Consider the following 12998-nt stretch of genomic DNA (forward strand, 5'->3'; position numbering starts at 1 on the left):
ATGTCACCTCCCTTGGAGCGAGCGACCAGCAGGGATGCCTCTGAGCTGCCTCCGTGTGTTATGCTCAGCCCACCGTTCCCCATACAGACATCTCTGGCAATGGCTGCTGACGAGGGCTTACTGCCCATGCTGCCTTGTTTTGAACAGGATGGTGCGCAGTCCTCTGACAACTCGCAGAGCTGTTTTCAGGATCTGGAGTGCAAGGATTTGTGAGGACTGATGTAGTGTAGCAGTTAAAGTGTGAGATGTGAGTCAAACTCCTCTTCCTGCAACCTCAACTCTTCGTATGCATGGGGATTATAACACTGGGCAGCCTTGCAGGGCCGTTGCTTAGATTACTGAGATAATATATGCTACATTTTGTAATGCTTTAAATGTGCTACATAAATGCTAAAGTATTCTTAAGTAAAGCTGAGTATTGGTTGGTGCAAAGTGAAAGGGCCGAGAGGCTGAGCCAATAGAAGAAGACGAAATCCAACGAGTAATAAAAGAATCAAAAACCCAGGACAGGATGGATTTTCGGCAAAATATTATAAAAAAAACTAAATCAAACCCTGATTGCACCCTTGAAAGAAGTATTGAACAGCATTTTAAGGAAGGGAGAAGTACCTGGCAGGTGAGACTCAGAGGGAGGAGAGGAGGGGGCCAGGAGACCCAGAGGAGGCCGGCTGCTGAAGCATCCAGGGAGACTCCCCCTCCTGCTGCGACCAGCTCCCCTCTCCCCTGGTCTCCTAGAGCACACAGAGAAACCCGGTTCAGACCCCCTGTACATATTAAGGGGGGGGGTATTTTTGTCCCGACATGCATCACTTTGATCTCATTGACAATGAACTGTAATTACTGCCCATCCACCTCGTTTGGAGAGCTCTTTTTGCAGCTCCTTGCAATCTCTCTTTCTTTGAACTGTGGGGTGTGAAACACAGAGCAGTCAAATACAACATTCCTAGAGTGGACATAAAAGGGGATGTCTGGACCAGCCAGTCAGAACATCCTGTTTCCTCCTGGGCTGGGACAAACTTCCTCTACATGTGACCAGAGGTGGGCGTGACGTCACCTGTGCAGGTAACAAAAGAGCACAGGGGAGGCAGCCATCTCTCTCTCTCTGACTCCATTCCTCGAAGCAGCAACATCTCCTTAGCCTGAGATGCTTGCTTGAGAGGACAAAGGAACTCTCTCCTTATGGGATAGATTCCAGGTGTATATATTTTGTAACCTAAGTCTGCCTTCTGGGATCCTTCTGTGAACAGAATGTGAGTAAACTCTTTTATATACTTTTATTTTTTTAAAAAAAATATTTTTATTAGCAATTCAACAACATATCCAAACATATCATTTTCATTATTTGCCGGCTTCCCCCCAACCCCCCCTCCCCTCCCCCAAAGACTTCCCTCAGCTCAGCTCCTAATTTTCAGCACAGCTTCTAATCAGTGTCCACTCACCATGAGGCAGAATTTCATTAGTGCCCCACAAGCTTCCTGCACTTTAAGTTTTGCAGCCTCCAGATGCCCCTTCCAGAAAAGTGTCTCAGTGAAAGGGACTCCCAGGGATCCAAAGGAACCAGGTTATTCATTGCTCCAAACTTTGGACTTCTGTCTGTCCGCTGGGAGAGGCTGGCCTGCCCCTTCTTCAGGGCAACTTCTTCCCTCTGCTCCAGTATGAGGGCAGCATACATAGCTCACAGCCCCCTCTTAAATCCCTTCAACTATATAAAAACGCAACCACTATCAAATACTTGACAAACCTAGACAGCATCTTAAAAAGCAGAGACCTCACTTTGCCAACAAATGCCTGTATAGTTAAAGCTGCGGTTTTCCCAGTAGTGATGTATGGAAGTGAGAGCTGGACCATAAAGAAGGCTGATCGCCGAAGAATGGATGCTTTTGAATTCTGGTGCTGGAGGAGACTCTTGAGAATCCCATGGACTGCAAGAAGATCCAACCTATCCATTCTTAAAGAAATCAGCCCTGAGTGGTCACTGGAAGGACAGATCCTGAAGCTGAGGCTCCAAGACTTTGGCCACCTCATGAGAAGAGAAGACTCCCTGGAAAAGACCCTGATGTTGGGAAAGATGGAGGGCACAAGGAGAAGGGGACGACAGAGGATGAGATGGTGGGACAGTGTTCTCGAAGATATGAGTTTGACCAAACTGTGGGAGGCAGTGGAAGACAGGAGGGCCTGGCGTGTTCTGGTCCAGGGGGTCACGAAGAGTCAGACACAGCTAAACAACAACAACATCAAGTATTTTAATAATCAGCACCTAGACCGTTTCAGTAAATGCCTGGGGGCCTAAAACAGATGTGAATGAGCAGCGCAGATCAGAGCGCATTGTGTGTGTGTGTGCAACTTGCAAGAGGGCAGAGGGACAGAGTCTCTGCTTCACGCCCCTCTCTGCTCTCCTCCTCCTCCTCCTCTCTTCGACTTCCCACATTAATGGGGAAAGGCTACAGGTCCACCTCATAGGGATGTTGTAAAGACAGCAGAGTTGGTTTTTATGAAGCACTTTGAACTTTCTGAGCGTCCTCTCGTTTATCTCCCCATGTTGAGCCCCCACCGCCTTTGCTCAGAGGGGCTTTGGCCCTGCCCACCCATCCCTGGGCCACCTTCCCGTTTCATTCAAGGTGCACGGCTAGGAGATGGATCTTCTGCCAAACTCCCCTTTATTCCTGTTGCCACCACAGAGAACTCTTCAACACTTCACCCCAAACATAACAGAGGAGGAAGTGTGCATCAATTCATTAAACTGATTTATTTAAAAAATAGACATAAACATGTGGTTTCAAATGTTCTCATTTCTTTTCTTTTTCTTTTGAAACTTTGCTACAGCTGCAACAACGGGGATTATAATGCTGTCTCTCTACTGCAGGTCTAACCAACCCTGCTCCACAATTGCCACCACTGTCCCATTCCATTCCACCCTCCAACGGTTGCAGCCAACCATCTTGGCTGCAAGTCCCAGAAGACGGGCTCTCTCCTTAGAGACCTTTTCCACCTAGCCTGGGAGGGCAGAGCTTGGATTGACTCCAGCTGCAAAAGCTGAGGCTGCTGAACAGACTCTTGAATTTGGTTTTTTTTTCGTGGGTTGCTGCTGTTGGTGTTTTGCTTTTATATTTTAGATCTTGTGATTTATGTGGAAATTGTTCAGTTCAATTGCTCAATCCCAGCATTCCAAACTACCCCTATCACCATCTAGCATTTCCTAAAATTTACTATTCTACAGTAATTACCATTATTATATTAATGTCATTGATACATGCGTATAACCAAGACATTGCATGGAAACTTTAAGTAGACGCGCATGCATGCACTTTCCAGGAGTCTCATTATAAAGTCAGTGTGGTACAGTGCTTAAGAGTTTTGGACTAGGACCTGGGAGACCTGGGTTCAAATCTCCACTCAGCCATGAAGCTCACTGGGTGATGGCTTCACAGCCCAACCTACCTCACAGGGTTGTGGTCAGGATTAAACGATGAGGGGGCAAACCCCTTTACACCACACTGAGCTTCTTGAAGAAACAGGTGGTATATAAAGGCATCCAATAAGTTTCACTAAGAAGAAAGGTAAGATTCTGCTCTTAGGCAAGAAGAATCAGCTGCACAAATATAAGATGGGACATACCAGGCTTGCCAGTAGTACATGTGGAAATGACCTGGAGTCTTAGTGGACCACAAGACTAACATGAGTCAACATCAGCAAAATAGGCTGTTATTCTAGGCTGCGTCCAAAGAAGTCAAGTGTCCAGATCAAGAAAAGTAATAGCCCCACTTTCTTCTGCCTTGTTCAGACCACACCTGGAGTCCTGTGTCCAGTTCTGGGTGCCCCAATTTAAGAAGGATTTTGACAAGCTGGAAGGTGTACAGAGGGGGGTGAGCAAGACAATTAAAAGTTGGGAAACCAAGTCTTCTGAGGAACAGGAAGGGCTGTCAGGTGGAAGATTGAACAAGCTTGTTTTCACCGGCTCTGGAGGCTGGGACCCAAACCAATGGCTTCAAATTAGAGATGCCCTTGGAAGGTTGTGGACTCTCCTTCCTTGGAGGTTTGTAAGGAGAAGTTTGAAGGCAATATGTCATGGAAGCTTTAGTTGAGAGTCCTGCAGTGGACTAGACGACCCAGAAGTCTCCTGCAGGTCTAAAATTCTATGATTCTCCCCTGTATGAATTCTTTGATGGGCCATGAGGTTAGTCCTCTTACTGAAGCTCTTTCCACATTCCAAGCACTGATATGGTTTCTCACCACTGTGAATTCTTTGGTGGGAAGTGAGGTTGTCCTTCCGGGTGAAGCTCTTCCCACATTCCAAGCACTGATAGGGTTTTTCCCCAGTGTGGATTCTTTGATGGGCCATAAGGTTGGACCTCTTACTGAAGCTCTCTCCACATTCCAAGCACTGATATGGTTTCTCACCACTGTGAATTCTTTGGTGGGAAGTGAGGTTGTCCTTCCGGGTGAAGCTCTTTCCACATTCCAAGCACTGATATGGTTTCTCCCCTGTGTGAATTCTTTGGTGGGAAGTGAGATGGGCTTTCTGGCAGAAACTCTTTCCACATTTCACACATTGATAGGGTTTCTCACCACTGTGAATTCTTTGGTGAGCCATGAGCTTGGTCCTCTTACCAAAGCTTTTTCCACATTCCAAGCACTGATAAGGTTTCTCCCCTGTGTGAATTCTTTGGTGAGAAGTGAGACTTTGCTTCTGGTTGAAGCTCTTCCCACATTCCAAGCAGTGATATGGTTTCTCCCCTGTGTGAATTCTTTCATGGCAAGTTAGATTGGCCCTTTGGCTGAAACTCTTTCCACATTGCAAGCACTGGTAGGGTTTCTCACCACTGTGAGTTCGTTGATGGGCCATGAGCTTGGTCCTCTTACCAAAGCCCTTCCCACATTCCAAGCACTGATAAGGTTTCTCACCACTGTGAATTCTTTGATGGGGAGGGAGACTTTGCTTATGACTGAAGCTCTTTCCACATTCCAAGCACTTATAGGGTTTCTCCCCTGTGTGAATTCTTTGGTGGGAAGTGAGGTTGACTTTCTGGCGGAAACTCTTCCCACATTCCAAGCACTGATAGGGTTTCTCCCCTGTGTGAATTCTTTGGTGGGAAGTGAGGCTGACTTTCTGGCGGAAATTCTTTCCACATTCCAAGCACTGATATGGTTTCTCTCCTGTGTGAATTCTTTGGTGGGAAGTGAGATCGGATCTCTGGCAGAAACTCTTTCCACAATCCAAGCATCGATAGGGTTTCTCCCCTGTATGAATGCTTTGGTGGGTAGTGAGACTTTTCTTCAGACTGAAGCTCTTGCCACATTCGAAGCACTGATAGGGTTTTTCACCTGTGTGAATTCTTTGGTGGTGAGTGAGATTGACTCTCTGGCAGAAACTCTTTCCACATTCCAAGCACTGATAGGGTTTCTCACCACTGTGAATTCTTTGGTGGGAAGTGAGAGTTTTCTTCAGACTGAAGCTCTTCCCACATTCCAAGCACTTATAGGGTTTCTCCCCTGTGTGAATTCTTTGGTGGGAAGTGAGATTGGCTCTCTGGCAGAAACTCTTTCCACATTCTAAGCATCGATATGGTTTCTCATCACTGTGAATTCTTTGATGGATAGTGAGACTTTGCTTCTGGGTGAAGCTCTTTCCACAATTCACGCATTGATAGGGTTTCTCCCCAATATGAATTTTTTGGTGGGAAGTAAGACCAGCGCTCACAGTGAAGCTCTTCCCACATTCCAAGCACTGATATGGTTTCTCCCCTGTGTGAATTCTTTGGTGAGAAGTGAGATCGGCTCTCTGTAGGAAACTCTTTCCACAATCCAAGCATCGATAGGGTTTCTTCCTGGTATGAATGCTTTGATGGGTAGTGAGATGGACCCTGTGACTGAAGTTCTTTCCACATTCCAAGCACTGATATGGTTTTTCTCCTGTGTGAATTCTTTGGTGGGAACTGAGATTTGCTCTCTGGGAGAATCTCTTTCCACATTCCAAGCACTGATAGGGTTTCTCACCACTGTGAATTCTTTGGTGGGAAGTGAGACTTTGCTTCCGACTGAAGCTCTTCCCACATTCCATACATTGATAAGGTTTTTCACCACTGTGAATTCTTTGATGGAAAGTGAGACTTGCCTTTTGGGTAAAGCCCTTTCCACAATTCACACATTTATATGGTTTCTCCCCAGTATGAATTCTTTGGTGGGAAGTGAGATGGGAGCTCACAGTGAAACTCTTCCCACATTCTGAGCACTGATAGGGTTTCTCACCACTGTGAATCCTTTGATGGACTGTGAGAGTCGTCCTGTGATTGAAGCTCCGCCCACATTCCGAGCACTGATAGGGTTTCTCACCTGTATGAATTATTTGATGGGCTGTGAGATGGGTGCTCTGACTGAAGCTTTTTCCACACTCTCGGCATTGAAATGGCTTCTTCCCCCTGTGAATTCTCTGATGTTTACGGAAGGTTTTGCTTGTATTAAAGCTTTTCCTACATTCCAAGCCCTGATAGGGTTTCTGCCTGCTGTGAGTTATTTGATGAGAAATGAGATGTACACTCTTACTGAAGCTCTTTCCACATTCCAAGTATTTCAGTGGGTCCTCCCCTGTGGGAATTATTTCCTGTGAAGTGAGGCTTTCATTCCAACAGAAAGTTTCCCCCCATTCAGAGAACTGAGAGGGTTTCTTCCCAATAGCATTTCTTTGGTGGGTAGTCGAATGGGAGCTGTGACTGAAGCTCTCTCCACACTCCAAGAGTGGCAATGGCTTCTCCACTGTGTGGATTCTCTCATGGGTGCCCTTGTTCTCAATTTCCAAATCATCACCACCTGCAGTGAAGAAAGAAATGGATTAGAACTGCAAGAAGAAATGGGAGTGCCACTGTATTGAATATTGATCTCTAACCCTTCTGATAGAAGAAGAATTCCATGCATCAACATTGGTGACCACACACACTAGAGGTGGTCAGTGTTATAAACAGAGATAGGACAGCTAAGAGCTAAAGGCACCTTAAACCGAGGATACGGGCACAACAGCAAATGTCTAGGCGCGCTCTTTTATAACAAGAATGCAAAGGTGACAAGGAATGAACAGCAGCTAAAATAATATGTTCATTTTTCACGTGGTCTAGTCCTTCCCCTGCCCACCCCCCTGATTTTTTAAGAAGGTCTTGTCACGGGGCAGACAGGCAAGGGGAGAACAGAGAGAGAGGTTTTGAGGAAAGGGAGGGATTGCTCTATTACAAGGGGGTGCTGTACGTGCTGGGGGAAGAACTGCGGGCCAAAATTCATAGACAGCATCACGACAGCCCGACTGCAGGACATTTTGGTCAGAACAAGTCTATGTACTTAGTTACCAAGGAATTCTGGTGGCCCAAAATAGAGGAGGCAGTAGAGGAGTATGTTAAAGGCTGTGAAGTCTGCCAGAGGGCAAAAGGGGAAAGGACAGCACCTGCCGGATTGTTGCAACCCTTACCCACCCCTAAGAAACCATGGGAAGTGATAGCCATGGATTTTATTACTGAATACTGGCAAAACCTATTGGTGTTTCGCAACTTTCTGACTAGTTGCAGGACCTTAGCCAGACCTAGCAGAGTAAACGCAGAATCCACGGAAGCAATTGGTGACTTGGCTGCAGACAGGATAGACAAAGCAGGAACCAGAAACTTGTAGTTAGGTGTTTATTATATACAGTGGACTATCTACAGGAACAGAACACGGCTCTTTAGCTGGCTCTCTCATACAAGACTCACAACTCCTACACTGACACTCAGAACTCTGAACTCCGAACTAACACATTCCAGTTAGTAGGCCATTAATTATCACTCCCTTAAGAGAGCTTGACCAATCAGGGAGCTGTCTCCATGCCTCTGTTATCACCAGGCAGACTTACTCCTTCAGATAGCCTTTTGGCTGTCTGCCAAACCTTAACTGACTGTGTGAATAGCTGCACAGCTGTACACAGATTCCCAACATACCAGAGTCACAACAACACACACACCCCGATCATTTTGGTAGTAGATGTGCTAACAAAAATGGCACATTTTGTACCTTGCACTAAAAGACCTTCCACTCAAGAAACAGCAAAGTTTTTTGTAGACATTGTTTTCAGGTCGCACGGCATGCCTTCAAGGCTGATCACAGATCGTGGAAGTCAGTTTACTTAGTGTTTTTGGAGGATGTTGATGGAGTTGTTACAGGTAGAAATAAGTTTCACCTCAGCTAGACATCCTCAGACAAATGGACAGGCAGAGAGGGCTAACGTTACCTTGCAACAATACTTGACATGCTATGTGAACTACCAGCAAGAAAATTGGGTAGAGAAATTGAGCCTGGCAGAGTTCACGTACAATAACGCAATGCACGCATCCACAGGTCTATCGCCACTTGTAGGTTTCAGATCCTCAGAAGACAGTGAAAGCAAGACAGATGGGGGGCTTAGTGGGGGGTGATGTCAGGGGACAGACAGGGAACGCCCTTAGGTCAATGGAAGGGGGAGTTTCAGAGCAGGGACAGTCAGACGGGGAAAACAGGGAAATGACGGACAAAGTAGGGGAGGAGAAGGCGGAGAGCAGTCAAGTGGTGTCAGGGCTCTGCGATGCTGGAGAGACCTGCCACCAACCAGGGAGTTCAGGAACAGAAGGGGAAGCGGTGCATTTGGCACAGGCGAAGAGAGAATCAAAGACATCTTGCGAGATTCCCACATCTTCTGTGGTGGAGAAGGAGCCGAAGGAAGCCACTCACTGAATCTGACTCGTTGGATTCAGATGCATGATTTTGAACTGTAGCTGTTTGTACATATGTAAATAAAGAACTGTAAATATCTCTCTGAGTGAGCAGAGGCTGTTTACTGCAAAGAGCAAGCACCACCTTGACAGGTCTCTCCTTTGGCCTTCAGAGAGTAGCTGGAAGTGGGGAGGCAGAAAAAGGTCCTCCTTTCCTTCCACTCTGCAGTTTTCATCCGAAATCTTAGGCGCAGTTCTGTGTGCAGAGCTCAGAAACTGCTCGTGCCTATGAAATTCCCTGTCGCAAAATGCATTATGGGAGTTTCGGACACTGGAGGTGGTGGATGATTTTGTCTCCCTAGGAGGTTCTACCATAAGCAACAACCTCTTCATTGATGCCGACCTGGACAAGTGTATTGGCAAGGCCAATGTGTTGCTACCTATTCAATGCCAAGGTGAAGGTCTATCAGGATTTTGTGTTGAGCAAGCTGTTTGTGAAGTGAATTGTGGACAATTACAACCATCAGAAAAAAACCCCTCAATGCCTTCCACATGCTCCATATCAGGAAGAATTTGGGCAATAGAAGGCAGGACAGTGTCAACAAAGATGTGTTCTCCTGACCTCAGATTCCCAGCATGTTCCCATTCCATTCTCAGCAAGGTCTATGCTGGCTTGATCATGTCCAAGGTCAAAACATGCTGATAGCCCTCCATTTAAGGTCAGTTTGGGGGGTATTAGAATCCCAGGTGCTGCAAGTGGCCCTGTAGAGCTCCCTCAAAACCAGGGAGGCTTATCACAGAGAGATATGCATGGAAATTCCAAAGAGAGGTTATGATCCACAAGGGAGCCTTACTGAGAGAGGCCACAATCCTGCGATTCTCCTCCATGACTTCCTTATGCAGAGCTCTCTGGTCAGGATCCAGCAACTCCCATTCCTCGTCTGAGAAATGAACAGCGACATCTTCAAAGCACACTGGACCCTAAGAGAGAAATGAAAAGGTCCTCTTTAGAGAGCATAAAGATTATCTGCTACACATTGCTCTGTTTCTTTCTGCTCTTTAAATGTTTTGTTTCAATGGGATCGTCCTGCTGCACATTTTAATTGTTGGTGCTTCTTTTAATGTCTTAATGGAATTCTTGTGTGATTTAGTGATGGACATTAATCTTTGTGTAAATGGAAGGAACTCTTCATTGTGTTCTTAAAATCCTTCTGTCTGTGCCAGATGGAAGGATCCCCTCTCTGCTCCCCATGTGCTGTTCTTGGGGGGGGGGGGGAGACCCTTCTGATGCCCTAAAGAAAACTTCAAGAAGTTCATGGGGGGAGGAGAAGGGGGGGAAAGCCTCATTGTGCAACTGATGTGACAGGATAGGTGAATCCTGGGAACTGTTTTTTAGGATTGATGAACTGCTTAGAAGTCTATTTAGCATTCAATGATAACTCTAGAAATAAAACGACAATGACTTATGAATGATCTTATTGACCTTCAGAAGGCGGGTTAAGGCAAGGTGGCTGTTCCTTATTCCCAGCATATTAAGCTTCTTGAATGGCATTCCCAGCCTCTTGGCTTCTGTCCAAGCTGCCCTTGACAAAGATGCCTTAAGAGTAGCTTGGACAGAAGCCAAGAGGAGGAGAGAGATTCCTTGGGGGCCAGAGGCACCCTGGCTGCCCCACCCCTCAGCCCCCTTCCCCACAGGGCTCCCTCCCTCTACCTGAGCTGCTTCCACAGCCGCTGCTTCTCCTTCCCCACCAGGAATAGATGGAAGAGGAGGTCTTGCTGGCATCATCTGGTCGCCTGCAAGAGACAGAGGTAAGTGCGAAGCCAAGAGTGCAGCTGCTCTCCAAAAAGTCTCACCTTCTGAGTGCATCTGGACATTTGGACCCATTTCATAATTTCCTTGGTACTCTCGCTTCCAAGTGTCCCCCTCCCCCCCGTTTTGATATCCACAGAAAGGGACCAAATGGAGAACGGACTCCTTCCTTACCCAGCAGCCTCTCTTTGGTGTCCAACGGAGTCCTTTTGATCTCAGAGGAATCTGGGCCCATTTCTGCAAACAGATCCTGTCTCTGAAATAGCAACAAAGATTCAAAACAGAGAATATGAAGAAGAGTCAGAAAAGGAATGACAGAGGCAAAAACTGAAGGGCAATCTGATAGCATTCAATGGCTGCTTTCCAAAAAAGGATGGAGAATTTTCAGATACCCTCACTCACGTTTGGAGCCCCTTGGGAGTATCCAGAGGAAAGTCTCTCTCACCTGCTGCTCTGCCTGCTTCCTCTCCTCCGCCTGACTCAGGAGGAATCCTTCGGCCAGGGCCACCGCCTGGGAACTGGTCTCCGCTCCACATTCCCTCACCCAGCTCTCCATCTCCGGAGGAAGGACAGCCAGGAACTGCTCCAAGATCACCAGGTCCAGCATCTCAGCTTTCGTGTGCCTTTCTGGCTTCAGCCACTGGTGGCAAAGGTGGTAGAGTCGGCTGCAAATCTTCCGGGGCCCTTTGGCCTCCTGATAGCAGAACTGCCTGAACTTCTGGCTCTGCGCCTCTGAGCAGAGAGTGTCCTCCTCTCCCAGGATCTTCTGCACGGTTTTTCCCCAGAATCCCCCACTACTCCCAGTTCTGATGGCATGGCCTCCTCCTGCTTCAGGGCCAGCTGAGTCTTGCTCATCCATCTGTGCTCTCAGGAAGCCTCCAAGAGAGATGAAGGAATCCCTTGATCTTCTGCCAAGTTCTGTCTGTCCAAATCAGAGGTGCTAGGAAATTCTACAAACCAAATACATTGTTCTGTTACAAAACTGACATATTGCCTAGAGGAGAAAAATGTTCCGTGAGGAAGTGTGTTTGAGTCTTGGAAGAGCCAGCTCTGGACTGCCCCACAACCCAGACTCTGAGGTTTCTATAAAAAGGAGAAGGAGAAGTAAGTCTCCAGCCCTCCTAGAGGGAAAGTGACCATGCAAAATGTGCAGGGAACTGTTGGTCTTTCTGAGAGATGAATGAGCCTGGTTGTGCCTGCCTTTCAGAGTTTTCAATCAAGGAATAAAGTCAGAACTGTGATTGACAAGTGACTGATTTGTACTGAGTGTTACCTGAGCATTGGGTTATAGTGGGGGTCCTAACCCAGGGTTCCTCAAGAGGTGCTCTCCTGCAACCCCACTTCAGGGCCCATTTATTCCCTTATCTGGCTCACGTCCGAGGGCCAAATGACATGTGGGTGGGGTCAAAGGACAGCACTCAAAAACAAAGGAAGTGGGACTCGCCTTTCTAAGCGTGTAATGCATTTACAACTGTTCTTATTGCTTTTTAAAGAAAATTGTAATCTGCTCTTGGAAATTCAGATGACAGGCAGGGAACAAGCAGTAAAGATGATGATGTTACATTGCTTAACACTCCCCCTCCCCAGTCATGAATACTTGAGGGCACTCCTGGGTCCATCATGGTCGCTTGAGGCCCATGTCCAGCTCAGGCTAGTTCCCCAACCCCACAGACCTTTTGGGACAGAGAGGACATGGCCCTGGTCCTCCCTGCTCTGCACCAGATGGGATGGTTGCAACGCTCTCTGTGTGGAACTGCCCTTGAAGGCAACTCAGCTACACATGCACAGCAACAACACAAAGCAATACTACTCAGCTCCTGAGGCCCACAGAGAGACTGGCTACTTTTCTAGGGAGAATGAGTCATCACTCGAGATGAATCCTGAGTTACAGTTACCCAGCAATTAGCTGTTAACAGTTAACAGCCAGCAGGCTTGAAAGATGTAGGCCTTGCTGCTCCTGCTCTCAAGAACCTTTGTCTCATGACAGCCTCCTATGGGGGAGACAGAGCAGAGGAGCCCCCCATCACCCCCTCCTCCTCCTCCTCCTCCTCCTCCACGGATCGGCCTCCTCTTTGAACGCCACCTTGATTGTGCTAACGGAGAAATCTGAGGGCTCCCTTGGACAAAAAACAAGGACACCAGCCAGGAATGCCAGAGCAAACAGCAGCCAGTAGGCTTGGTCTTGATTGAAGACTGTTGCCACAGGACTCCCACCTGCCACCAGGTGGAACAAGATCGAAGCCCAGAACAAAAGAGAACCCAAACTTTTTAAAGCTGCTAATCCCCATGTTCAAGGAGAAGGGACCCCCGCCCACTAGGTCCAGTTGCAGTACAAAAGAGCCCCCAAACTTTTATTAGCGGGTGGCGCTAATAAACCACAGAGCCTAGGGCTTGCCAATCGGAAGGTTGGCGGTTCAAATCCCCGCGATGGAGTGAGCTCCCATTGCTCGGTCCCTGCTCCTGCCAACCTAGCAATTCGAAAGCACGTC

At 47.4% G+C, this 12998-nt stretch overlaps 3 protein-coding genes across 24 annotated transcripts in view; 2 read left to right on the forward strand and 1 right to left on the reverse strand.

Moving 5' to 3' along the window:
• Window positions 1–3239, forward strand: part of LOC310659076 (uncharacterized protein) — a 60194-nt gene extending 56955 nt beyond the window's left edge. The window contains exon 5 of one of the 4 annotated variants that reach the window (XR_014502617.1): window positions 69–1190. The gene's annotated coding sequence lies outside the window, so the exon portion shown is untranslated. Of the gene's footprint in view, window positions 1–68; window positions 1191–2863 lie in introns of those variants that run through there. The other 3 variants (XR_014502628.1, XR_014502629.1, XR_014502633.1) reach the window with 3 other exon arrangements.
• The window catches only part of LOC310659081 (uncharacterized protein), a 59229-nt gene that overhangs the window by 34417 nt on the left and 11814 nt on the right, over window positions 1–12998 (forward strand). The gene's annotated exons all lie outside the window — the stretch shown is intronic.
• Window positions 2732–12998, reverse strand: part of LOC310659024 (uncharacterized protein) — a 61241-nt gene continuing 50974 nt past the window's right edge. For 4 of the 18 annotated variants that reach the window (XM_083401857.1, XM_083401849.1, XM_083401861.1 and 1 more), the window contains 4 exons: window positions 10684–10765; window positions 10411–10493; window positions 9554–9680; window positions 3266–6804 (listed from right to left, as the gene is read on the reverse strand). In XM_083401857.1, the coding sequence (XP_083257983.1) occupies window positions 4064–6804; window positions 9554–9680; window positions 10411–10493; window positions 10684–10765 (3033 nt within the window). In that variant the 3' untranslated portion in view covers window positions 3266–4063. Of the gene's footprint in view, window positions 6805–9553; window positions 9681–10410; window positions 10494–10683; window positions 10766–10954; window positions 11460–12592; window positions 12724–12998 lie in introns of all 18 variants that reach the window. The other 14 variants (XM_083401848.1, XM_083401850.1, XM_083401863.1 and 11 more) reach the window with 10 other exon arrangements.

This window comes from Podarcis tiliguerta (assembly GCF_965153285.1).
Source record: "Podarcis tiliguerta genome assembly, chromosome: 10".
Classification (NCBI taxonomy): domain Eukaryota; kingdom Metazoa; phylum Chordata; class Lepidosauria; order Squamata; family Lacertidae; genus Podarcis; species Podarcis tiliguerta.